Here is a 26246-nt window from a genome sequence, read left to right as displayed (position 1 = left end):
GGTGGCACCCAGGGGCTTCACCAGGCTCCCCTTTCTGTCCTTGTCCTGGGCACCTGGGGCAAATGTCCCCCTGTCCTGTGACCTGCAGGGATGCCACAGGCCACAGAGGTGGGGGGCAGAGCTGGGATGTAGCAGGGTCACCCCCTGGGGCTGCAGGGAAACTGAGGCACACCAGGGATTCCAGGACCACACCCTCCCCCACCACCCCATCCCTCGCCAGGAGCCGCTGAGGGGCAGCCAGGGGTCCTGGGGGACAGGGGGGGATGGGAGAGGAAGGGTGGGATGGAGGGACTTGGGGCACAAGCAGAGCCTCATCCCCTCCCACTCCCCCCCCATTTGGAGTCCCCTACACCCCCCCCCGTGATGAGGAAGCTGCAAAATTAGGTCAAAGCGTCCATTATTTAACAGAAATGGAGGAGCTGGGGCCAGGAGCTGAGGCTGGAGCCCAGGAAAGGGCTTGGGGAGGACAGGGCTGTGGGGCAGGTAGGGACTGGGAGAACAGGGGTGAAACAGGGGGGACAGGAACAACAGCTGAACCAAAACAACTTTATTTCATGGTAGGAGATAAAGGGATCCCCCCCTGTCCTCTCCCCTCAGGAGTCCCTGTGCCCCCTCTGCCACTGCCAGCACTGGGACCCAGAGCAGGGCTGGCACTGGGAAATTCTCCCTACAGCCACTGGTCAAGAAGGTTCCAGAGGACCTCGGAAGGCTCTGAAAGAGTTGGGAGCAAACATGACCTGTGGCAGGAGTAACACCAGACCTCAGGATCACACACCAGGGTGGCAAGGGGGGCCAGGAGCAGCCACCACTCCCTGCAAAGAGGCTGAGGGGTGCCACAGAGAGGCTGGGGGTGTCCCAGCCTCCTGCAGAAACCACAATATAACATTAATAATATTATCATTAATAATATTATATTAAAAATATTGATTAAAAGACTCCAGGGCAGAACTTGGCAAATGTCCAAGAACTTGGGAGCCACTTGTCTGCTCTTGCCACAGCAGAGAAACCCCCTTTGGGGCCATGAGGAGGGGGTTTCTGTGGGGTTAATGCAGCCCCTGAGCCAGGATGCTGCCCAGCAGTGCCGTGTCCTGCAGCCTGTGCTCCAGCACTGCCTCCTCCAGCGCCAGGGAGACCTGGGTGGGAGAACAGGGATGCTCAGCTCCGTGCTGCCAGACCCTGCCCCAGCCCCACACCACACCCTGCCCCACCACCCCACGGTACCTTGGCCAGCCGGGCCTCCTTGGCCCTCTTGAGCTCGAGGACACCGCGGGACTCCAGGAGGGTGACAAGGGACAGACACTCGGCCTGGTCGACGGCGGGGAGCCGCTGCCGCCGGCACACCTGGCTGTAGGTGTCGTGGAGCTGGGGAGGGCAGGGGTGGGGTTACACCACAGCAAAGCACCTGAGAGACACCTCAGGGACACCCACACACTGCCCAGGTCCAGCCCTGAGGGGTCCCAAGGCCACTCACCTTCCCCAGGGTCACCTCACGGGTGTGGGAGTGCCGGGCAAGCAGGAGCAGGGAGCAGAGCAGCACCTTCTGCTGCAGTGGGAAGGTGTCCTGGGCCCCCTGGGACCTCCCCGCCAGCCGGTCCCCAAACACCTCTGAGAGCACCCGGGAGATGTGCAGGAGCCCCACACGCTTGGGGACAGGGGATGCTGGGGAGTCACCTGCGGGACAGAGAGAGGATCCCAAGGAGGTGAGAAAAGAGAGGTGGGAGTGGAGAGAGGTGCCCCACAAAGGGAGCCCAGAGGAGCCCCTCCAGGGTTTTGGCTCTGGCAGCAGTGACTCACCCCCGGGCAGTGGCTTGAGCAGGGTCTGGCCTCGCACCTCCAGCTCCACCACTTCCACGGCACGCCTGGGGAGGGACAGCCCTGAGTGCCAGGCAGAGCGGGCACTGCTGGCATGGACACCCCTGGCACGGGCACCCACTCACAGGGACCAAGCTGGCCCTGTCACCACCAGGTTTTGGGGCACACACTGACCTACAGACATCCAGGGCCTTGCGAGCGTCACCGGAGACTGCAGAGACCTTGCGGGCACAGAACTGGAGCGCGGCAGAGTCCACGACAGGGTCACCAGCCACCTGTGAGGCACCAGGGCCGTCAGTGCTGCCACCCGTGTGGGCAGAGGAACCCCTGTCCCCCCTGCTGTCCTCCCTGTGTCCCCACCTGCCCCAGCCGCTCCTGCAGGATGCAGGTGAGCTGCTCCTTGGTGTAGGGTGGGAAGTGCAGCAGCTGGGGGCTGCCGGCCGGGTGGGCTCGCAGCCTGGCCAGGCTCCGGTCTGTCAGGTCCAGGGCATTAGCCAACCCTGCAGAGTGAGGGGAAGAGGAGGGTGAGGGGTGTTCTCCAGGGAGGGAGCAGGAGGGGGCTGCAAAGGGAAGTCCCCTTCAGCTCCCCCAAAAGAGGAAGGGTGCCCAGGGCAGCAGTGCTACACCCCACATACTCACCCACGAGGACGAGCCTGGAGCTGGGCAGCTGGGGCCACTCAAAGAGGGTGTAGAGCACGTCCTGGCCTTTGCTCTCCAGTTGATCCAGCTCATCCAGCACCAGGAGGCTGTGGGAGAGCCCAGATCAACCCCTGCTCTGTCCCCTCACGGCATTCCAAGCAGGGAGAGCAGAGCTGCTGCCAGCCTGCCTCTCCTGGCTTCCAGGGGGATCCCACTCCACCCAACAGAGACTGGGAACTCACACCATGGGTCCCTGGGCAGTCAGATGCTTCTCCAGGCTCCGGACACGCTCCCGGCCAGTGGCCATGGGCAGCCCCAGGTGCTGTGCCAGGGCAGGGAAGACGCTCTGGGGGCTGCCCAGTGCCATGCAGTTCAGCACCACAGTCTTGCTCCCGGCCAGCTTGTCCTGCCAGGAATGGGAATGTTACACTGGCCCCATCCCTCTGCTCCCCCCAGCCCCCACAGCAGCCCCACACACCTTGTAGTCGAGCAGAACACGGCTCAGACAGGCTGTTTTCCCAGTCCCGGGGGCTCCGGACACGTAGAGGCTGCCGGGCCGGCGCCCCAGGACGTGTTCCTGCAGGAACTGCCGGAGGATCCCCGTCTCCCTCTCCCTGCCCTGCAGCCGGTCAGGCACGGCCGCGTGCAGCACCTGCTTGGCCTGCTGGTAACAGGTACCTGCACAGGGAGCAAGGGAACTCAGGGAGGGATGTGGCACTGCTGGGACCCCATCTCAACTGATCATCATCCCCATTCCCATCCCTGCCTTCATATCTATCCCTAGCTCCATATACCCATCCCTATCGCTGGCTCTGTCCCCCACTCCTCATCCCCATCCCTATCCCCACACTCACATCTCCAACCCCATCCTTTAATCCATATCCCAATCCCATCCCTGCATCCCCAACCCATCCATAACCCCCATCCCCAGCCCTATCCCCACACTCACATCTCCAACCCCATCCTTTAATCCATATCCCTACCCCATCCCTGCATCCCCAACCCATCCATAACCCCCATCCCCAGCCCTGCCCACACTCACCTTCCTGCCTGAAGAGCCGGGTGCGTGGGTGCTGCCCGCTGAGCCCTGAGCTCCGAGGGGTCTCTGGCCCCCCGCTCCATGGGGACGGCTCCGGGCTCTTGGGCTGCTCGGGGGAGGCCGAGGGGTCCCCAAAGAGCAGGCGTCGGCCCCGGTTCTCTTTGCTGCGCTTGGCCGGGGAGCCAGGCAGGGCATGGGGGACGTTGCACAGGTTGTCATCACCTGCACGGGCGATAGGCTGGTGGTGACACGGGGCCGCTCTCCCTGGGGGACTTTGTGCTTCAGCCCCTCCAAAAACCCTGTGGGAGCAGCTCTCCCTCCCGAAATGGGAGTGAAACCGCAAACGGAGCTGGACCAGAGCCGGACGGGGCTGGGCCCACCCATCTGCTCCAGCCCCCCGGGCTGAGAAGGGGGATGCGCCCCCCGCCATTCCCGGGGGTCCCGGCGGAGGAACTCACCCAGGCGTTTGCGGGGGCTCAGGGGCTGCACTTTGGGGCTCAGGGGCTGCGCTGTGGCCCGGCCTGAGCGTGTGTCCGAGGTGGCCTGGCCGGGATCGGCGGGGCCCGAGGCTTTGGAACGCGGCGAGGGGCGCGGGGCACTGGCATCGGGGTCGCTCTTGGCCGAGGGGGTAGCGAGGCGGCGGGCGCTCCTGGTGCGGGGGAAGCCGATGGTGGGCTGGCTCTGCGGGCTTCTGCTGGCCATGGCGGGGGCTACGGGCGGAGGAGGAGAGCGGTCAGAGGGCGGGACCCCGGCCAGGTGAGAAAGACCGCCAGCCCTGCGGGTCCCAGCCGCCCTTTGCCCCCCTAGTCCCACCCCCCTCCGCGCTGCCCCCCATCTCTGGCCCCCATGTCCCCCCATGTCCCACCGAGCCCCCTCGGGTCCCCGCGCTGCCGCCACCAACCTTCTCGCGCCAAATCAGCCCCGGCTCCGCACTTCCCGCCACCAGGCCGAGCTGGCCCCGCCCCCTTCTCCCCATTGGCTGCGCCTCTGCCGCCGTCGCCAATCACCGCCGCCGGAGGAAGGGCCGCAACAGAGCAGCCAATCAGCGAGCGCGCCCCAGATAAGGAGGAAGGCGCCGAGCGCGGCGCGCGGGGCATGCTGGGAGTTGTGGTTTGCCTGCGGGGACTCAGCGCTCCCAGTACCCCCCGTGCTCCTACGGCCCGCACCCCCAGCCCAGCCTTTCCCGTGCTCCCAGTGCCACCAGTTCCTCCTATACTGCCTTTCTACTGCCGCCCAGTCTTGTCTCTCCATGCTCCCAGTACTCCCCACCCTTCCTCCCAGTATTCCCCACCACGCTTCCCCCATGCTCCCAGTGCCCACACCCACCAGTCCCCCCTCCCCCGCTCCCAGTACCCACAATGCTCCTTCCCAGTGGTCCCAGTGCCACGAGGAACCCCGATCCTGCCTTCCTACTGCCTCTCTGGGCTCCCAGTACCCTCCATCCTGTCGGCCAAAGTGCCTTGCCCACAGTCCGTGGGGCATCACCTCCAATAAAGAAAAGGGGTTCCAGGGATCTCCACCTTAGCCAGTGTCCTTGACCTCATTTATCACTTTATTACTTTTATTTAAATGTAATTTCCAGCTCCTCCAAATTCCTTTGTTCCCTTTTAAAAGGGCCCCTCGCTGCGGGAAGGGCAGAACCGTGTTGAACTTTCATTAAACCCAAAGGGCAGCACTGGGGGGGCTCATTCTCCAGAGAAGCCCCCCACTCACCCCTCACCCACCTCGCTCCAGCCTCAACAGGGGAAGGTCCATCATCATAGAAAAAAATCCCCTGAATGAGCCCCAAACCCATCTGCAGGGGTGGCCCCCTGCCCCCCGTGCCCTTCCTGCTATGGTACAAAGAGATCAGTAACTACGTTAGTGTGACCCCCGCCGTGGGACCACCGAGAGTCCAGCCGGGACCCCCCGTCGGACAGGGAGTGTAAGGCAAAACAGCACTGGCCCCCAGGGCCCCCCACGCGCCCCCGATGCGCCAGCACGAACGGCCCCCCCGTGTAATTAGTGTTTTCTTGTTAAAATGCTCAAGTTTGAGAGGGGTCAGCAGTGAGAGCCAGGAGAACCCCAGGGGGGAGTGCCAGGGGAGCAGTGGTTTTGAGGGAGGGCACATGGGGGTGCCCCCCATGTGGGGTCAGAGGAAGGGGGTTCCCACCAGGCTGGCGCTGTTGGGGTGTCCCTGTGTGGTCCCACTCACGTTCCCCCCCTGCTTCTACTGGCTCCTGTGCAAAAAAGCAATGGGCTGTGCGGGGATAACGAAGTTCCACCAGGATAACGAGGCTTTCCCAGGATAACGAGGCTCTGCCGGCCTGCCCCTGCTTCTCCTCGCTCTGGGGGTCTCACAGCGTGTCCATTCCCTGCCTGACCCCAGCCCCTCTCCAGGAGCACCCCCTGGTCCCAACAGCCGGAACACGGCTCGGCCTCAAGTCCTGTGCCTGGCTCCCAGGCAGATCCCGACCCAGGATCCATGAGGAGGAATGAGGGATGGGCCCATCCAGGCTTGCCACGAGGTCACAGAGTCCTGCGGGGTGCATAGATGAGGCGGGGCCGGCGGAGCACGCTCGACTGGGGGGATCCGCTCGTCCTGGGAAAACCGGAGAGGCTGGGAGTGTGTCATGCAGGATCCGGGGGGCTGGGAGCTGGGGGGTCCAGCTGAGGAAGGGGAAGGAGGTCCGTGTCTCAGCTCTGGAACAATCCACCTGCACAGCCCGCTTTCACCTGGGGATGGGGGGCAGAGGGGGAGCCCCACGCGTAGCTGGAAGACAAGGAAGCCTGTTGGAAGCAGGAGCTCCGCAGAGCCGGATCCAGCACGTCTGCTTTCCCTCCTCCACACCCCCGCGCCAGCTGCTGGCCCCCCCCTTCCCCGACCTCCCCGCGGAGATCTGGAGCCTGGGATTTGCGCCTGGCAGCAGCCGCTGCAGCCGCACCGAGCTCGGGGCTTTTCAAACCCGCATTAAACATTCATGGCTCTAAAAATAAACGAGCATCCCATTCTCCCCGGAGTCTCCGCCGGGATGCGCAGCGCTGACGCGCAGCACCAAGGGCACTTTGAGCTCTGCCGGGTCCGAGTGCCGCTGCTCGGGGCCTGTCCTGGGATACACGCAGGGTCTGCACCGCCCCAGACCCAGCTCTGGCTGAGGGGTCTTTTGAGGTCCCCTCCGGTACCAAAGATGCTCAGCAAAGGCAGGAATGAGCCCAGCAGGCAAACCAGGAGCAGGTGGGATAGGGCATCTGCACAGCCCAAATTTCTGGCCCCCCGCAGCACAGGGAGCTGCCTTCAGGGCTTGGTACCCCTGGGAATGGGGCTCAGCACCCCCAGAACACAGGCAGAGCCCTGGGCACAGCCACTGCACCACCTACCCTGTGCAGGGACAAACAGGGCAGTGCCAGCCCCAAGAGCACAGGAGGGGAGAGGGAATTTGGGGCACCCTCTCCTCCTCACCTCTGTTTGTTTTGCTGGGATAGATTCTCTGGAAGTATTTATATTCCTCTGGGGCTGGGAAGTCTTCAACAGGATGAAAGGAGTATTTGGATTCAAAGTCATCTGTGAAGAAACAGGAAAAGGGGCAGGTGAGGGAGGGGGACTCTGGGGGAGCCTGGCCAAAGCCACAGGGCTCGGCTCCGAGGGGGATCCGTGCGGGTTCCCACTCACCCAGGAATGCTCTGACGGTGGAGATGGAGTCCCGGTGCCCGTTCCGCACGGGCGGCGGTGGCGGCGGCGGCCCGGCCGGGGTCCGGGTGGGTGGCGGCGGGGGCTTCCCCCGGCTGGGGGGCTCGGCGGGGCCGTGCACTCTGTAGGGGGGTGGGGGCGGGGGGGCATCACGCCCCCCGTTCCGCAGCATCGGTGGCGGGGGCGGCGGAGCTGCGGGGACAGCGGGGTCAGCGGCATTCCCGGGGCAAACCCAGGGACATCCCCCGGAGCGTTCCGGGCCAGCTGCTGTGCCAGACCGCAGCCCAGGGATGCTCCTATGAGTGCCCGGAGATTTCCTGCTCGCTCCTGACATCTGCATTCCTCATCCCTCCACCAGCTGCAGTGCAGGGACCAGCCAGCCCCGCTGCCCCACCGGCTCACCACCCGCCCCAGGGGCTGCTCCACACTGGGCACGGGTCCCTCCACACCAGAGAAATCCCAGGAACAGCTACGATCCTGCACATCCCTGAGTCTGAGGGCAGCGGCCCCACATGGAGCCAAGATGCTGCCTGCCAGGACTGGAAGCCACCTCTGCAATGTCACCGAGGCAGTGACAGGATCCGCAGCCCCTCTGACCCACCTCTCACTCCTGCCCAGCCTCCCGCAGAGGCTCCGTGGCAGTTCGCGCTCCTCATTAGCCTAATTACACCCGGGCTGACAGCACAGATCCCCAGCTGTAGCTCTGAGGAGGGATTCTGGCAAGGCCAGAAGGACGGAGCGGCTTGGCAGCGGCCCAGGCAGGAGCTGCGGTCTGGACGGGGAGCCCAGGAGTGCACGGGGGGGCACCAGGGTGCAGCCAACGCCAGTCCCAGCCAAGGGGACACACCACCAAGGGCTGCACATCCAGGGAAAGGCTTCTCCCTGCTCTGCCACAGCTTTTTGCACCCTCCCAGTGACATTTCGGAAGCTCAGGGGAGCTATGCTCTGCCACGTTCTCATCTCCCACACCAGAGGAGCACGGGCAGCAGTTGCCCAGCCACAAGCCACCACCAGCACCAAGCTTGGAAAAAGCTGGCTGGTCACAGGACATGACCAAGGACATGAGTTAAACGTGGCACTGCAACCCCTGCCCCAGCTCAGCCCCTACAGCACATGCAGAACACTCACTGTGTCCCAAAGCCAGCTCTTGCCCCTCACCTCCCACCAACCCCCCATCACCCCAGCTGCCCCCATGCACCACGGAACGAGCGGCTCTCACCTGCTCCACGGCTTGGGGGGTCTCTGGCCGGCGGCGGGGGGCGGCTGCTCTGCAGGGACGGGGAGGCAGCAGCGGGCGGCGGCGGTGCCAGACCCCGCAACGGGCCCGGCGCCTTCCTGTGCAAGGAGTTGTGTCTCTGCGGCAGCTCCGGAGCCAGCTCGCCGCTGGGGCTGGAAGGACCGTTGGGGACACCGGGGGGCTGCCGGTAAGGGGGAGGTGGGGGCGCGAGAGACTGGCCCTGAGCGCCGGAGCGGAGGCTGACCGGGGAGGGAGGGGGTTTGATGGGTGGCGGGGCGGGGGGTCCGTCCCTGCTGCCGGGCAGGCGCTGTCCCGGGGTGGGCGGCAGCGGCTTCTCCCGGTTGTAGGGCGAGGCCTTGGCGTGCGCTGGAGGGGGGGCCGGCGGCGCGGCGGCGCGGCGTCCCGGCGGTGGGGGCGGCGGGGCCGAGGAGCTGTGCTTCATTCCGGTGCCGCCGGCGGTGCCGGGCCGGGACAGGTCAGGCAGGGAGGGCCTCTGCGTGCGCGGCAGCTCTGGTGGGGACCCCCGGCTGCTGTCGGCATCGTCCTGAGGGCGGCTGTTGCTGGCCGGGACGGGGGGCCTGGGAGCAGCTGCTCGGCAGCCAGGGACTTGCAGCGTTTGTTTCGTGGAGCTGTCTGCAGGGAAGGAGAGCACAGTGAGGGGTTGGGAGGGTTCTATCCCTGCACAGAGCCATAGCCGAGGAGGGCCAGGCCACAGGGACAGCTGTCTGGCACACGCAGGGAGCTGACACCCAGAACAGCCACACACAGCTCCTCTCTCACCCCTCTACTCTGTGGCCACCACAGAGAACACACAAGAGTTCAGCAACACATGAAACTCCTCCCTCCAAGAGGTCTGTGTGTGGGACTGAGGCTCAGGGAGGCCTGTGCCATGCATGGGATGTGATTTGAGGTCCTGCCTCTGAGCAGCTGAAATCCCCAGGGATACACAGCGAGATCCTCAACCCCTTCCTGCTCAGGCCCCTCCCCAGGGACCCCCACGCAGACCACAGGCCTGTGGCCATTACCTGAGCTGTCCTTGGCTCCCACAGGTCTGAGCTTGGGAACGCCGCCTTGGAAGAGGCCACCCTTGGGCTGGATAGCAGCTGAGCCACAGCCGTAGCTGCCGCCGCCACTGCCCTTGGGCTCTGAAAGGAGGGAGGCAAAGAGGTTAAGCCTGGAATTATCTGCTCCTCCAATGAGAAGCTGCTGGGAACCAGATGGGCAAGCGCCCTGAAGGGCACAACAGCGCCCAGCATGGGGCCGGGAGCCTGCTGGGGACTCACTTTCCAGGATGGGTGCACTCCGGTCATTGATTTGGGTCACTTTCCTGAGCTTGGTCCCTTTGCAGATGTCCTGCAGGAGCGCCCCGCGGCCCCGCTGCTCCTCTCGGCTCAGCTTTGGCGGTTCTGTGTTCGCCTGGAGAGGAGCAGCAGCTCAGCACCTCCCCAGGAACAGCCCAGCTCCACACTCCAACCTCCCGGAGCACCCCACCCCTGCCTTCTCCCACAGGCAGCCTTCTCCAGGGGCAATTCCTCTGGCAAGTGGCCCCGTGTGGGGACAGGCCACCCCCCTGCCCAGGAGGTGACCCCTACCTGGCTGAGGGTGGGGGGTGGCGGGGGGCCGGGGGGCGGCGGCGGGGGAGGAGGGATCGGCATCCTGGCGGCTCCGGCTGCTCAGTGCTGGGGGCAGGCCTGGGCACTCATGCCTGCAGGAAGGGAGGAAGCGGTCAGGGGAAAGCCGGCGGTCAAAGGCAGCCCCGGGGAATTGTGCTGGTGCCCTGTGCCCGGAGCTCCTGCAGAGCAGCAGCTGGAGCTGCTCTCCCAGGCTGTCCCAACAGCCTGGAGCAGCAGGTCCCAAAGGTGGGAGCCAGCACATCCCCACCCCAAATCCCCAGCGCCCCCACAGTGCCTGCAGTCAAAACCCAGGATGTGTCTCACACAAAACCACCTCACTCGGCAGACAAACCCGGCCGAGCTGATACTGCACCATCCACCCAGCTCCTCCAGCTGCAGCCGGAGGCTGCTCCCTTGGGAGTGTGACAGTAGCCCGCCAGCACTGGCACGTGGCCCCACGGTCTCTCCTGCCATGACCAGGGTAAATCTGCCAGATGGCCCCAGCTCCACAGCAGCCAGAGCGGCACGAAGGCGGCACGGGACTGTCATGTGGCTCCCGTCGCTCAATTTCCCGACCTCTTGTCTCCTACATCAATAACCCCCCAGCACCGAAGGCTCTCTGTGCCCCACAACTCCAAACCCCCCTCAAAGCTGTCCAAGCGATCAGGGAAACCAGCTTTCCCAGCAGGGATCTGGTGACACTCCAACTCAACCCACCACAAGCCCAGAACGAACCTGTCTGGCACCACGGCTCACCTGGAACAGCTCCTGGGGCTCCGTGGAGCCCGCAAGCTCTGGTCAGCACTGGAGACGGAACAGAGAGGGAGTGGGGACAGGAAGAGGAGCCTGAATCACTGGGAGGTCACAGGCCCTCGTGCCACTGACAGCAGTGCTCAGGTAGGGCCTCCCGTAGCACCGGCTCAGGGAATAGGAATGTCATGACTGGAGGCCTTGCTCACCACATGGAGAGTCCCAGGCACTCGGGGCAGATCCTCAGGCAGGGGACAAATGTGCCTCTCTGGGCCACAGATGTCCTCCCCACAGGAAAAACCTAGTCCACAGTCACTAATGGGAACCACACCACCACCAGGAGGAAAGGACGGGGCAGTTTCACACCTGAAACTTCCGATTTCCAAGTCCTGACCTGCAGGGCAGGTGACAGAGGGCACAGGAACAGCCCCCACCGCAGGGAAAGTTCCTTTATGACTCAGATTTTTACCAGATATTAACAACCAGATCCCTTCTCACACTCATCTCCTGCTAGATAAACTACAACTTCCTAATCCCACAGGACACAGGTCCATCCTCTGTCAGACATTCCCAAGGTGTGAGAACGGAAAGCAGGGAGCAGCAGCATGGCTGCCACAGCAGCAGCTCCCCTGCCCTCGGGCAAATCACTGGCTCTGGGGTTCAGGGAAATAAATAAATACCTAAACTCCCTTTTAATTAAAATCAGCTCTTCTACCCTGTGAGAACTCCTCAGCTACAGCTTCATCAGGAAGCCATTCCTCCCTCTATCTTAGGGCATTTTCCAAGTTATCCAAGACTCTCAGTTCCCCAGTGCCCTCCCATAACAAACGTGGAGCTCCTTCACCCCAGCCCCAGCTCGAGGCCTCGCACGCAAGAGCCGACGTCCATCAATCCCTCCGGACACCCCAGTCGGGAACAACGCCCAGCAAACCCATCCGGCTGTGCCTTTCCCACTGGAGCAGGATCACACACGGCTCTGAACGTGCTCGTCTGGGACGTGTTGGAACAGGAACACTTTTCCCTGTGCTCCTTCCCAGCCGCAGCGGGATCACGGAGCCAGGGTGGCACGAGTGGCTCCAGGCAGAGCCCCAGCCGTGCTGGATCAGCTGCCGGAGGGAATTAGCAGGGATCCGGCCCAGGAATGCGCCAGGTAATGAGACTCCTGACTCGGGTTCGTGTGTCACAGCCCTGAGCCAGCACAGGAGTGATGCCAGGGCCACCACCTCTGCTTCCGACCCACGGGAACGTCACACGTTGTGTCCCCGCTCTGCTCCTGTGCCAGCTGGTTACTCCCAGCGTGACACTTCCCTCGGTGGCCCCCGTGACAGGGACACATCTCACAGACAGACAAACGGGGGTTTGTCAGTCGGCACAGACCACCCAGGGCCACCCGTGCCAGGCCAGCACTGCTGGGGTCGCTCAGTGGGAGCTGCTGACAGCCTCCAACAGGCTGCACACAATCCACAGGGACCTGTAGGACAAGGGGGGGATTTCTACAAACAGATCACGAGTCACTATCTCCCCTCTAAGGTGCCCTTACAGCAAAACCTGCGCTCGGATCCAGGCTCTGACCTAGAAGAGCGAGAGGGAGAGAAGAATTTCAGCTAAAGCAGCTTGAGGATAAACTGGAGCTGAATTCCCAAGAAACAGGTCATTCCATTTCGGCGCACGGCCCCGTTCGGGCTGGGGATTAACAGCAAAGGTCACATTGAAAAACCAAAATCAAGAGGCCCCGAACTCAGCACATGGCTGGGAAAAGCTGAGAGCTCCGGGTGGGAATGGTGCCTTTGAAATACAGCCTGGATCTTTCATGTGCAAGAAGACAGACCCAGCTGATACAGATTAGGGAGACAGGAGCTAAATCCTCCAGGAAAAGAAAAAAAGGGGGGAGTTTTCCTCCCAGCACCCCTTCATGTCTGGCAGAAGCTATCCCTGTGAACAATGCTCCAACTTCTCCGTGCTCCTTCTCCTTTGTTCTTCTCTACCAGGACCCTTCCACCAAGACACATCAGAGCCTCTGAGGGCTCCATATGCTGTGGTGGCAGCTCCCTGTGCTCACAGGGGAAGTGGCTGGGAAGAGCTGAATTCAGAGACACCAGCAGATAAAAGCTGGGCTGAGGCAGGAGGGGCAGGTTTACACCGTGCCTTTGCTTTTCCAATCCAAACCAAACCTCAGGAAAGCTCTGAGCAAAGCATGAGGAAAACAAGGTGTGAAAAGCTGTCCCTAGGGAGGAGAAAGAGATCAGGAGATCGAGGTCACCCTGTGGAAAGCTGCTTCAGAGCTGCTGTTCCACGGGCTGGAGCCCACCATGGCCACAGACCCCTCGGCAGTGTTTTTGATCAGCACTTCTCTGTCAACCCTGGGACCAAAACATTACTAAATCGCAAGAACTTGACATTCAGCTGCCCCTTGTCCCCTAAAAGCAGTAGGATTGGGCAGATCTGGCCCGGCCAGGGAGACACACCACGTTTTCCAGGCATTTTTCAAGTCCCTGTTTGCTGTGGAGGGAATTGAAACGCCCTCCCCAGCAGCAGCCCCCATTCCACTCATCCCGGGGGGATTGCTGCTGGAGCAGGACAGGCAGCAGCAGTGACCTTCAGCCGCCTATTTCCTCGCTTTTCAGGGGGATTTGGGCTCCGGGCGGATTTGTATTTCACATTTGCAAGCCCAAGCTGCAGCGCCTCATCCTCAGGGAGGCTTTGAACTGCAGATCAAGAGGAATTTCCACCCTCTGATGTCGGTGCAGAAATGCGGCCGCACCGGTTTGGGAACGACTTCCAAGGCTGGACCTCTCCAACACCCGCCCCCGCGCCTTTATCTTCCCTCTCTTCCCATCCAAACCCGCAGTTCCTCTTTACCCCCTCCCAAATTCCAACCCTGTCCTCCACAGCCTGACATTCCTGCCCGCTCCCGAGGAGCCGAGGATGCTACATAAATAATTTATCCTGAGCGACAGCCATCGTAGGATTTAAGGTCATTCAGGCTTTTAAAATCCTATCAGCATGCTTCCCGAGCCGAGCTGCCAGCTCCATTTGGAGCATCCCGCGGAGCCGGCGCATCCCTGCGTGCAGACAGACAGACACGCTCCCACCCCGCGGGATCCAGACGCTCCCTGTGAATTATTAACAACCCGCAGGCTCTGACGAGGCGTTTTTAACAAAAACCCCAAACTCCAGAGTTTCTAACTCCTCAGGGACGAGCTCCACAGCCTCAGTTTCCCCATCCACCCACAGCTTTTACAACCTCAGTTTCCCTATCCATCCGTGGTTTCCACATCCTCTGTTTTCCTCTCCACAGTTTTCTTTGCCTCAGTTTCCCTACCCACAGATTCCCCATTCCCACCTTCCACAGCCTCAGTTTCCCCACGCCTGGCTTTCCCATCCCCGACCACAAAACCCCCAGCTCAGTCTGTCCCTTGCTCCCATCTCATCTCAGGTCACTCAGCAGAGGAAACCTTTAATCAGGAGCAAGGAACCCTGTCCCGAAATCCCGCTGCAGCAAAGGGAAAAGCAGGAAAAGCCCGTCCTGCCAGGCCCTCAGCCCTCCCTGCTGCTCACCCTTTGCCAAAGAGGCAAAAGGAAGCCGGGAAGGGAGAGGTGGCACTCGAGGGGCTGGGCAGGAACCGCTGAATTATTCCAGAGGGAGGAAGTGGCGGGAGACACGGGGACTTCCCGGTTCCTTTGAGCCGGAGCTGGGAATTCCGGGTGCAGATCCTGACAGTGATCCCAGCAGAGTGGGATCCCACAGGGGACGCGTGCTCCGGATCCAGCGGCCGTCCCACCCACCCACCTTCGGCAGGGTGGTCAGGAAGGCTGCTGGAGCAGGAGCAGGGAGTCCTGGATGTATTTCCCTGGAGCAGGAGGTACAACTCAACTCCAGTGTTGCCCAGAAAAGCTGTGGCTGCCCCATCCCAGGAAGTGTTCCAGGTTGGATGGGGTTTGGAACAACCCCTTCCAGGGGAAGATGGGATTTAAGGTAATTTCCAACTTAAGTCATTTCAGGATTCCATGGAACTCTGTGTCCGTGGTCATCCCTAACCCACCACAGGCTCCAAAAGGTCTGCCCCTCCTCCTCCTGTACCCCAAATAGGGTCCCCCCCTCTCCCAACAGGTCCCAGTGCATCCCCAGCCCTTACTGGTTGTGGGCACCCACAGGGTAGGGGTCCAGGAGGGTCCTGGGAAGGGTGGAGGGGTCCAGGGGGTCAGTGTGGGGGTCCAGAGGGGTCCTGGGAGTCAGTGTGAGGGTCCTGGGGGTCATAGAGGGGGTGCAGGGGGGTCCTGGGAGGGGTGGAGGGGTCCCAAGGGTCATGGTGGGGGTCCTAGGTAGACACAGGGGGTCCCTGGCCCCTGGTCCTACCAATTCTAGACAGCCCCACAGGGGTCTTGGGGAGGGGACCCTGAGGTGACCCAGGCATCAGGGGGGAGGGGTCAATGGGGCCATGGTGGGGGTCTCAGAGAGCATAGGGGGAGTCCCAGAGGTCAGAATCTCCATGCTGGGGGGGCCCATGGTGGGATCCCAGGCACCTGCCCCCACCATTTCTGGGCATCCCCAGGCTGGGGGTCAGGGGAAGGGGTGGAAGGGTCCAGGGCATCAATAGGGGGGTCTCAGAGGGGTGCCAGGAGTCACAGTGGGGGTCCCAGCCCACAGCCCTGCCAGGTCTGGAGACCCTCAGGTTGAGGGCTGGTCCCTGAAGTGACCCAGGGGTCAGGGTGAAGCAGTCCAGGGGTCAGGGTAGGGAATCTCAGGGCAGTCCCAGAGGACACCCTGGGGTCAGGGTGGAGGTCCCAGACCCCAAACCCCGCTGGTTCCAGCCAACCCAAAGACAGGAGTCCAAGGAGGGGTGGAGAAGTCCAGTGTGGGGGTCCCAGGGGTCCCAGACCACTGGTCCTGCCAGTTCCAGCACAGCCAGGGTGGGGGTACAAGGAGGGTCCTGGGGAGGGACCCCCATGTAATCCAAGGGTCACGGTGGAGGGGTCAAGGACAGTCCGGGGGTCTCAGTGGAGGCCCATGGGGGTCCTGGGGACGAGTCTCAGAGGAGACCCGGAGGTCACAGTGGGGGTCCCCATGGTGGTGGGGTCACAGGCCCCCAGACTCGCCGGTTCTGGGCACACGCAGACCGGGGGCCCAGGGTAGTTGTGGGGAGGGGTCCCTGACGTGACTCAGGAGTCAGGGGGGTGGCAGATCGCACACGGGTCCCAGGGCTCAGGGTGGGAGGGCGCGGGGGGTCCGGGGGGGGCGGCAGCCCCCCGGCCTCGCCGGTTCTTGGCACTTCACAGCCGGCACCGCGGACCCTCCGACAGTCCCAGAGACCCCTCAGACGGCTCCAAGGACCCTCAGCCGGCCCCGGGCACCCCCCAGATCCGCGCAGGCCTCAGCGCACCCCCCGCTCCGCCGGTCCCAGGCTCCGCACAGGCCCCACGCGCCCACCCCAAGCCACCACACCCCACACGGGGCTCCCGCGGCCGCAGTCCCGGCCCCCCGAGCCCCGCGAGTCCCGGCCCGGCCCGGCCCCGCCGATCCCCCCCGGCCCTCCCCCGCTCACCCGCGGCTCCTCCCGCCGCTCCCGGCCCCGGCCCCAGCCCCGCCGAACGAAATGGCGGTCGTGGCCCTTCTCCGCCTGCGCGACCGGACCGGATGTGGGCGGGACACGGTGGGGCAGCAGCGCCATGATGAGGAGGTCGGGTGGCCATGAGGGACGGGCCCATCATCGCCATCTTGGGAAGGTCATGCCGGCTTCGGTGCCGCGGTGTCCCGGTGACCGAAGGCAGAGCGACACCACGGGGAAGAAAATCCCCACTCTGTGCTGAAACTCTGCTGAAAGTCCGCAGTGCCTTATCAGAGCGCGTCTTCGCCGCCTGTCCCGCCCTTCCGCCATATTGAGAAGGTCAGCTGATCACTCCAGCAGCGGCCATGTTGGGAGGGTTGACGGAAGCCTTTTGCGGCCACCATGTTTAGAAGGTCAAAGATTGACTCGGCGCTGCCGCCATCTTGGGAAGGTCAGCGCCACCCGGTCCGTGGCTGGGGCCGTGACGTCACCGACAGCGAGGCTGTGACGTCACTCCCGCCATGACCTCAATCCCTAGCACGACATTAGAGACGAGTGCCGGGACAGACTTTTATTGGGGCTCCCCGCCCCACCCCCAGCTTAATTCTTTTTTTTTTTTTTTCCTTTTTTCCTCCTTTTTCTTAAAAAATAAATGTACAATTCCGGACAGCGGCGATAGAAAATATACACGTCTGGGGGGGGGGCGAGCCACACATACAAAAATAGAGGGGACGAGGGGGGGGACATGACCCCCCCAGGGGCCCCTGTGCCCCAGCCAGGGGAGGGGACGGGGGGAGAGGGGGATGCACCGGGGGGTCCCCAAACCCACCACCCGCCCCAAGGGTGGGGGCAGCACCCAAGGGCCGGGGCTGGGCAAAGTGCGTCAGTGCTGGGGGGCTCCGGGCCCCCCGGGGGGGTCCCGGGGTTTGGGGGTCCCGGGGAGGGCCCCCCCTCACTGGCTGCCAGGCTCCAGCTTGTAGGAGAGCTCGAAGAGCAGGTTCTGGTTGTCGATGACGCGCAGCTGCCGCACGTAGGCCTTGGTCTGCAGCTGGGCCGGGGACGCCTCCAGCTCCAGGCCTGGGAAACAGCCCCGGGACAGGGAACGGAGCGGGGGAACGGGGATGGAGGGATGGGGATGGGCATGGAGGGATAGGGATGGAGGGATGGGGATGGGAAAATGCAGTGTGGGAACAGAGAGGATGGGGATGGAGGAATGGGGATGGGGAAATGCGGTGTGGGAAGAGAGAGGATGGGCATGGAGAGGATGTGGGGATGGAGGGATGGGGATTGGAGGGATGGGGATTGGAGGGATGGGGATTGGAGGGATGGGGATGGAGGGGATGCAGCGATGGAGGAATGGGGATGGGGAAATGCGGTGTGGGAACAGAGAGGATGGGGATGTAGGGATGGAGATGGGAAGATAGAAGATGGCAGTATGGGAATGAGGATGTGGGAAAGATGATGGAGGGATGCAGGGATGGAGGGAGAGAGATGCAAGTATGCAAGGATGGCAAGACGGTAGTGGGAAGGCAGAGAATGTGGGAATGCAGGGGATGTGGGGATGCAGGGGATGTGGGAATGCAGGGGATGTGGGGGTGCAGGGGATGTGGGGGTGCAGGGGATGTGGGGGTGCAGGGGATGTGGGGGTGCAGGGGATGTGGGAATGCAGGGGATGTGGGGATGCAGGGGATGTGGGAATGCAGGGGATGTGGGAATGCAGGGGATGTGGGGGTGCAGGGGATGTGGGAATGCAGGGGATATGGGAATGCAGGGGATGTGGAAATGCAGGGAATGTGGGAATGCAGGGGATGTGGGGGTGCAGGGGATGTGGGAATGCAGGGGATATGGGAATGCAGGGGATGTGGAAATGCAGGGGATGTGGGGGTGCAGGGGATGTGGGGGTGCAGGGGATGCGGGAAGGAAATGGGGGTGGCAACGTGAAAGTGGGGATTGAAGGAAGGAAGAGACGCAGGGGACGCAGATGAAGGGACAGGGATGCAGGGACAGGGTGGGGATGAAATGGCAATGTGGGAATGGGGGATGTGGGGACAGGGATGAAGGGACAGGGAATCAGGCATGCAGGAATGGGGATTCGGGAATGGGGATGCAGGGATGAGAGATGAAGGGATGGATGAGGGATGAGAACACAGGGATTCAGGGATGCAGGGACACAGACAAACAGGTGTGAGGATGCTCTGGCCACATCCCCATCCCTCAGGGCCAGCACCGCAGGTCCAGGGCCGTGTGGGCCCCCCACCAGTGCCCCCCCCAGCCCTGGCAGTGCCCCCTCCCCATGCCCCCCACTCACAGAGGGGGCGGCTCCGGTACTTCCGCACGGTTCTCACTTTCTCAGCGATGCAGTGCTGGGGCACAGAGAGACCCCAGAGTCAGCCCTGGCCCCCTGAGACCCCACCCAGCCCCCCCAGGGACAACTGACCCCTCCAGGAGCCTCCTGCATGCCCCCCACCCTCAGGGATCCCCCCTGGACTCTGAACCTGTTCTGCACCCAGGAGACTCTGAACCTTTGCACCCCCCAAAAAAGGAGAGACCCAAACCTTCAGGAGAGGGGGGTCCTCCAGCCCCTCAGGGGAATCCCCTCTCCCCTGCCCTCATCCTGGGGGTCCCTCTGCCCCATTCCCCCCTAGAACCCACCAGTTTCTCCACGTTGACCAGCCCATCCAGGAGGGTCTTGCTGCCTTCATGCAGGAAGGTCAGATCTGGGGGGAGAGAGGGGGTGATGGGGGGGGCCATGGGGTGTCAGAGGGACCCCAACCCACCGAGGTGGAGCCCCTGAGACCCCCCTCACCTTTGAGGATGAGCGGCACAAAGGGGATGAGGGGGGGCTTCATCTTGGCCAGCACCTCCCGGTAGGTCTTGTGGTTCCTGCAGGGGTCCTGGGGGGAATGAGGGGGTCAAGTTTTGGGGGTCTCCCCAGGGGTGCCCTGGATCCCCCTCCCATGCTGGTGGCCATGGGTATGGGGTGGTGGCCTGGGGGAGAGGGACAAAGACACCCCAGGACACCTCAGGAATGTCCCCTGCTCACCAGCACCCCAAACACCCCCAGGGGAAGCCTGGGGACCCCCCAACACCCAAAGCAGCCCCCACACCTCTCACCCACCGTCAGGTTCTCAAATTTCCGAAACAGATTCTTGAATTTCCCTGGGAGCTTCTGGAAGACAAAAATGGGGAGAGGGTAGGTAGCATCCAGCGGGGCCAGGGAGCACCAAAGGGGAGGGCAGGAGCATCCAGGAGGTTCTGGGAGATCCCAGGAGCTTCTGGGAGCACCAAGGAAAGGGTCAGGGAGCATCCAAGGGTGTCCAGAAAGGCTCAGAAAGGTCTGGAAGCATCCAGAGGTGGTCTGGGAGCACCCAGAGGAGTCCTGGAAGGGGGTGAGAGCTCCTGGAGGGTTCCAAGAGCACTCAGAGTGGGGTCAGGAAGAGCCCAGGAGAGGTCTGGGAGCAGCCAGGTATGGGCACGAGCATCCCAAGGGTCCTGGGATGCACCTGGACAGTGTCAGGGAGCACCCAGGGGTGGTCTGGGAGCATCCAGAGAATCCTGAGAGCACTGGAGAGTGGGGTGGGAGCATCCAGGGGCAGTCCAGGAGCACCCAGAGAAGTTCTGGGAGTACTGAGAGGGAAGGGAGCTCCTGGGAGGTCCCAAGAACACACAAGGGTGGGTCTGAAAGAACCCGGGGGGGGTCTAGGAGCAGCCAGGTGAGGGCACAAGCACACCGAGGTTCCTGGGAGGACCCAGGAGTGGAGTCGGGGAGCACCCAGGGGTGGTCTGGGATCACCCAGGAAAGGGTCAGGGAGCACCTGGGGGTGTTCAGAAAGGCACGGGAAGATCTGGGAGCCCCGTGGGGGTCAGGGGTGCTCCAGCCCTCACCTCCCAGGTGAGGCGCAGGCGGCTGACGGCGGCGTTGTTGAGCCCGATGACGATGGCGTAGAAGGAGAGCATGTCCTGGTTCTGCTTACAGCTGGTGGGGGACAGCGTCAGGGGCGGCCTGGGCACCCCAGGGACCCCCCCACCAGCAGCCCCCTCACTCACATGGCAGCGATCTTGATGAGCTTCTTGAGCAGGTGGGCGCGCTTGCCCAGCCCCTCGCAGAGCAGCAACTCCGTGCCCACCCAGTGCTGCACCTCACTGCAGCGCTGCAGCAGCAGCTCCAGGTTCGCCGTCTCCCGCCGGCCCCGCTCCCCGTGGAACACGTAATCCACGAATTCCAGCTGCGGGAGGAGGGGGCGGTGGGAATCCACACATTCCAACAGAGCCCCCCCTCAATTCCACAACTCCCGCGGGGCCCCCCGAGCCCCCCGAACCTCGTGGATGCAGCGGAAGAGCTCCCAGTGGAAGGCTGTGAGGTGGTTGGCGACATCCTCGGGCTCGGCGCGGTGGATCTCGGTGTCTCCCGGCACCACCTGGATCTCCTCGGGCAGTGGCACCTGCGAGGGGACAGCGGCCGGGCCACTCAGGGGGTGCCAGGGCCGGGCAGGTGATGGAAGGGGGGGTCCCCGCCGGGGTGTCCCCACCACGGGGCTCACCAGGGAGTCGAAAGTGTCCCTGGTGCAGGCGAAGAGGTGGCTGTTGATGCCCAGGGTGGTGAACACGCACTCCTCGCTGGGCTGCAGCACCGCTTTCTCTGCCGCGGGGCACAGGGTGGGGTCAGCACCGGCCGGACCCTCCCCAGCCCCGCCCGCAGCCCCTCCCCGGCCGCCCGGGCACCTCCGGACGAGGCCATGGTGACAAGGATAAGGGCGTCCCCGCGGGCGCTCTGCTCCTCTGAGTACTGCAGCTTCTCGGTGACCGAGGCCAGGATGTCCTGCACCGAGGCCGACAGGCGGCTGCGGATGGTGACGTACGAGTGGTCGGGCATGTACACGCGGCAGAAAACTGGGGAGAGGGCGGGGGGTCAGCGCCGGGCACCCCCACAGCACCCCGGAGCACTGCCCGCTGGGGAAACTGAGGCACGGAGCGGGCCCTGAGCACACCGGAGAGGGCACGGCCCCGTACGGCGGGTGGTGGCCCATGGAGGGGACCCCAGTCCCCCTCAGCTCTCCCCGCAGTCACTCACTCTCGTCAGAACCCCGGAATGCCACCCGGGTCTGCAGGCAGGAGTCGATGCGTCGGAAATGCCGGAACAGCGGCTTCACCTGCTTGTTCGGGGGAGGGGTCTCGTCGGCCACCCTGTGGGGACGCAGGACAGGGCTCAGGCAGGGTCCTGGACCCCCGGGGGTGCACCCCGAGACCCGTGGGGTGCCTCAGTAGCCCCCACCCAGGGCTTCACTCATGGCAGGTTGGGCACAGGGAGGGCACCGGGGAACACAGAGGGTGGGCTCAGGAGGAGGTTGGGCACAAGGGTGCAGTGGGGAGGGGTCCGAGGCTGTGCATGAGGGGGGCACAAAGTTGGATGTGAAGGTGCAACCAGGAGGGCACCCGGGTGGGCTGTTACTGACCCCTCCAACCCCTGGGCACCCCCAGGGGCCACAACTCCTCGTCCTTCTTGGGGACTCCCTGACCTACAGGGACCCCCAGGATCCTTTGCCCTCCCCAGGGACCTCCTTCCTGACCCAGAGGGAACCTCAGGGTCTCCTGTCCTCCCTGAGGATCCCTTGTCCCACAGGGACCCCGGACTCCACAGGGTTCCCTGCCCTCCCCAGGAGCCCCTGACCCACGGTGACCCCTGATCCCCCCGGGGACCCCTGACCACCAGGCACCCCAGGGTCCCCCTGGCCCTCTTCTCACTTCAGCTCCACAGTCTCCACGAGCTGGTGCAGCTTGATGATCTCTTCCTCCAGCTCGTGGTAGAGGGACGTGTCCTTCATGATGAGCAGGTAAAGCTCCTGTGGGGCGAGAGGGGTCAGGGCCGGGACTGCAGGAGACTGAGGGGGCCACACGGGAAGGGGACGCCCACCTTGATGACTTTCCCGGCGCTCTCCTCCTCCTGCAGCAGCCCCTTGTAGGTCTCGAGGAAGTGCAGCAGCACGGCCAGCACCGCCCGCTTGCGGCGCAGCCCGGAGCCCTCCTCCCAGCGCGCCGGGGGGCTGCCCGCCGCCAGCACAAAGGTGGCACTGTCAAGGAGGTGCCACGGCAAAGAGGGACCCTCGGCCACCCCCCAACACCCGCTGCACCGAGGGACATCACTGAGGGTCGTTGTGCCCTCCCTGGTAGCACACACTGCCCACCTTGCACCCAAACCTGTAGCCCACCCTCGTGGCACCCCAATGCCCTTCTTGCTGCTCCTGTGAGCCCCTCCACAGGACCCCGCTGACCTCCCCATGTCCTCCTTCTCCTTGCAACCCCACGCCCACCCTTTTGTCACCCTCATGGCCACCCTTGTGCCAGCTTCACAGCAACCTGATGCTGATGCTGGTGCCCTCCCTGTTGCACCCTCGTGCCAACCCTTGTGCCAACACCATGTCCCCTTCATGGCCCTCTTATGCCCACCCTCACTGCACCCCAATGCCCTCCTCATGCCCAGCCTCGGACCCCTCCTCACTGCACCCTTGTGCCCTCCTCATGCCCAGCCTCGGACCCCTCCTCACTGCACCCTTGTACCCTCCTCATGCCCTCTCTGTGCTCACCCTTGGACCCCTCCCTGTTGCACCCTCTCTTCTGCCCCTTCACAGCACCCTTGTGCCCAGTGCCCTCCTCATGCCCACCCTCAGACCCCTCCTCACCCACCCTCGTGCCCACCCTCACGGCCCCCAGGGCCCCCCAGGATATTGCTGCTGCAGCTGCTGCAGGAAGCGCTCGGTGGGCAGGAACAGCGAGTGGGTGAGGACGATGTCATCCAGCAGTGACTCTGGGGGGACAGGGGGACAGGTGTGGGCACCCCCCTGCCCACAGAGCCCCCCGACGCCCCGGAGGGCCCCGTGCCCGGCGGGGTGGATGGGTGAGGGGAGCGATGGTAATTCACGGGGTGACACCGGGAGAGGCCAAGCCCCACGCCAACCTCCCCCCGCGCCGGCGCTGACTCAGGGCCCGCTCCCAGCCCCGGGGCAGCCGGGCCCGGCCGAGCCGGTGTGGGGGCAGAGGCGCCGGCAGGGCGGGACCGGGGCCGCGACGCCCCGGCACACCCGGGAGCCCCGTGAGAGCCGGGCCGCGGGCACAGCAGGACACGGTGAAGGGAAACTGAGGCAGGCAGCTTGGGGCACACCGGGTGGGTGCCGCAGCCGGGCTCTCTTGGGCAGTGTGAGTGGCACCACCCTGTGAAGGTGTTTTGGCAAGGCCGGGTGAGCTGAGGGCCTGGTACTGGCATCAGTCACCGCCTCAACCTTTGGATGAGGCACCGCTCCCTCGCCCGGCACCAGAGCAACCCTCAGCCCCGAGTGGGTCCCCAAGGTGCCCAAGGGGCTGTGCCCATGTGCCTCGGGGACCCCAGAGCCCTTCCAAAGCCCAAGGACCTGACCCACGGAGGGGTCATGCAAAGCATCCACCCAGCCTCTCCCCATCACCCCCCAGACTGTTAACCCGGTCATGGATCAGTGCCAAGCCAGGGCAGAGGGTCCCCTGGCACTGCTGTGCCGGGCACAGCACCCACGGGGCATCAGCTGCTGCCGAAAGCAGGACACGCAGTCTGGGGCACTGGGACAGGCAGGGGCAGCAGCAGCATGGGGGGTGCAGGCGCACACAGCCCCAGCTCTCCCAGCCCCCTGCCAGGTTCTGTCTGTGGGGCAGGAGTTGAACAGCCCCCCTCATCTCTTCAGGCTGCAGCCCCCTCCAGTCCTGCCTCAGTTTCCCCATCCCTCTGCAGCACTCACGCTGTACCCCAGAGCTGCAGGGACGTTTCCCCGCGTCAGGACCCCAATGCTGGCTCCTGCCCCCCTGCTCCCTGCCAGCCCAGGCACCAGCAGGCCTGGCAGCGTGTTTGTGCAGGGAGGACGAGGTGCTGCCAGTCCCAGCTCGCCCCTACCCGAGGGCTCCTCTTGTCAGTGGTTGCACCCAATCCCGGCCCTGGCATCACTGGGGCAGGGGGCTGGCAGTGGCCTGGGGTCCCCGGCAGCCTCTGGTCCTGGCAGCTGAGTGGGATTGGCCGGGACAGGGATCCCCATGGTGTGGGAATGCTCCCACCCACCTCACCCAGCCTGGCTCCCACCCAGCTCTGGCACCGAAACCACCCCAACACCTGGGCACAGGAAGCCACGGTGGGACAGCACCGGGAGGCCTGTGCCAGGGGAAAGGGGCATCCAACCGGCCCCCCCTCCACTGCAGCTCCAGTCGGGGCTAATTTTAGCACCAGGAGGATGTTAAGGACCATCCAACCGGGAGGTGGATGCTGCAGTGACTGCCGGTGCCCGGCCACCCCCGGCCCCCACCGAGCTGGCGCTGCCACTGAGCCCATAACCCCTTGCCAGCCCCTCTGCCCTGCTGTCTTGCCCACCCCACAGACTCCTGCCCACCCCTCTGCCACGGTTGCCCTGCCCCGGCGGGGACCCAGCCTTGACCTTGTCACCCCAGCCGGGCACCGCCGTGCCCTGTACAGGGCCACCAGCCCCAGCGGGCACGGGGGTCCCGCATCCCGCTGTCTCCCACCCCAGCATCCACCAGCGCATCCCCCCCGCAAGCAGCGGCCGCCCCCGGTCTCTCCCCGCTCCGCCGCATCGCCCGCGACCCGCTCGCTGCCGGCCCCGGGCACCCCCGCAGCCCGTCCCGGCGGTCCCGCAGCCCCGTACCTGCCCCGCAGCCCCTCCCGTGTGCAGCTGCGGGCAGCCGGTCGAGGAGCGCGGCCAGGAGCCGCTCGGGGGGCGCGGGCGCGGCGGGGGCGCAGCCGCAGCCGCAGCAGCACCGGGCGGCGGGCGGCGGCTCCGGGCTCGGCGGCTCCCGGTCTCGATCCCGGTCTCGGTCCCGGTCGCGGTCGCAGCCCGGTGACGGGTCCTCAGGGGAGCGGAGCGGAGCCTCGGGCGGACGTAGCTCCAGCCAGCGGCCCTCGCCCCCCGGTACCGGCCCCGCGGGCCCCGCCGGCTCCTCGGGGGAGGCAGGCGGGCGCGACAGGCTCTGCCGCCGCGGCGCGGGCACCGACCCCGGCCCCGGTACCTGCCCCGGGGGGGCGGCGGGGCGGACGGGCAGGTGCGAGCCCGGCTTCTTCAGCAACTTCTCCAGCGGCTTCATGGCCGCGCGGGCGCGGCGGCGGCGGCGGCTCAGGGGCCCATCGGCGGCGGTGGCGGCTCCGTTCGGCTCCGCTCGGGCTCGGGCCGCGGCGCCGCTCCCCGCCCGCCCCGCACCGGCTGCGCGTTGCGCCCGCCCCACACCGGCCCCGCCGCCAGCACCGCCCCGCCCCGTTACGGCCCCGCCGCCGCCGACCCCGGCACCTGCCCGCCCCTTTCCCCGCACCGCCGCCGCCCCCGGGTCCGCCAACGGCACCTGCCCGCCCCCTCCCCGCAGCACCGCGCTCGGTACCGAGCCCGCCCCGGGGCTGCGGTGACACCGGCTCGTAGCAGGACGCGGTCACCCCTCGCTTCCCCGCAGCCCCGCACAGGTGATGCATTGCACACCCCCGCATCCACCTCCCCGCATTCTCCTGTCGCATCCCCGGGGTGCCACCCCCCACACATCGCACAGCCTGGGGGACACAGCCCAGAGCCTGTCGCCCCTCGCTGTCACACACTGCGACCAGGGGGCACAGCCCCACAGCCCCCTGCCGCCCCACAGCCCCGGCACACCCCCCGCACACCCACGCAGTTCCCCCATGCCAGCCCAGGGGCTCATGGCACCGCCCCTCCCCCAGTGCTGCCCCTCCCCAGTGTCCCCCGCACGGGGGGCACATCCCCAGCTGTGGGGTGACCCACCCACGACCCCCAGCCCCGCTCTCTGCATCTGCTGCAGCGTGGGAAAAGGCCGGGGGTGGGTGCGAGACCCCCCACCCTGGCACCCCTGGGGCTGGGCTGCCCCGCGGGCAGGGTGGGCAGGTCGGGGTGGCTGCCAGACCCCCCCTTTCCGCCGCCTG

The 26246-nt window shown here is 64.9% G+C and overlaps 3 protein-coding genes across 3 annotated transcripts; all 3 read right to left on the bottom strand.

Annotated features, from left to right (window-relative positions):
• Positions 1 to 532: 532 nt before the first annotated feature.
• Positions 533 to 4757, bottom strand: CDC6 (cell division cycle 6). The gene is made up of 12 exons (XM_063404974.1): positions 4392 to 4757; positions 3949 to 4200; positions 3494 to 3712; positions 2930 to 3129; positions 2694 to 2857; positions 2452 to 2558; positions 2173 to 2312; positions 1987 to 2087; positions 1795 to 1859; positions 1472 to 1671; positions 1222 to 1362; positions 533 to 1133 (listed from the first exon to the last, which is right to left on the bottom strand). The coding sequence occupies exons 1-12, from the start codon at positions 4585 to 4587 to the stop codon at positions 1044 to 1046; spliced, it is 1875 nt and encodes a 624-aa protein (XP_063261044.1). The 5' UTR covers positions 4588 to 4757; the 3' UTR covers positions 533 to 1043.
• Positions 4758 to 5023: 266 nt separating this feature from the next.
• WIPF2 (WAS/WASL interacting protein family member 2) lies at positions 5024 to 10099 on the bottom strand. Its single transcript, XM_063403800.1, has 7 exons — positions 9987 to 10099; positions 9678 to 9810; positions 9420 to 9539; positions 8377 to 9027; positions 7140 to 7349; positions 6930 to 7031; positions 5024 to 6242 (listed from the first exon to the last, which is right to left on the bottom strand). The coding sequence occupies exons 1-7, from the start codon at positions 10047 to 10049 to the stop codon at positions 6202 to 6204; spliced, it is 1320 nt and encodes a 439-aa protein (XP_063259870.1). The 5' UTR covers positions 10050 to 10099; the 3' UTR covers positions 5024 to 6201.
• A 7008-nt stretch (positions 10100 to 17107) lies between these two features.
• Positions 17108 to 25556, bottom strand: RAPGEFL1 (Rap guanine nucleotide exchange factor like 1). The gene is made up of 15 exons (XM_063403773.1): positions 24976 to 25556; positions 23027 to 23105; positions 22215 to 22365; positions 22046 to 22143; positions 21375 to 21487; positions 21026 to 21193; positions 20845 to 20942; positions 20623 to 20745; positions 20351 to 20529; positions 20189 to 20279; positions 19422 to 19472; positions 19110 to 19197; positions 18956 to 19020; positions 18612 to 18666; positions 17108 to 17380 (listed from the first exon to the last, which is right to left on the bottom strand). The coding sequence occupies exons 1-15, from the start codon at positions 25409 to 25411 to the stop codon at positions 17256 to 17258; spliced, it is 1920 nt and encodes a 639-aa protein (XP_063259843.1). The 5' UTR covers positions 25412 to 25556; the 3' UTR covers positions 17108 to 17255.
• Between the last annotated feature and the right edge of the window lie 690 nt (positions 25557 to 26246).

The sequence above is a fragment of the Prinia subflava genome, chromosome 8 (assembly GCF_021018805.1).
Source record: "Prinia subflava isolate CZ2003 ecotype Zambia chromosome 8, Cam_Psub_1.2, whole genome shotgun sequence".
Lineage (NCBI taxonomy): Eukaryota > Metazoa > Chordata > Aves > Passeriformes > Cisticolidae > Prinia > Prinia subflava.
This window is presented reverse-complemented; position numbering and strand designations above follow the sequence as displayed.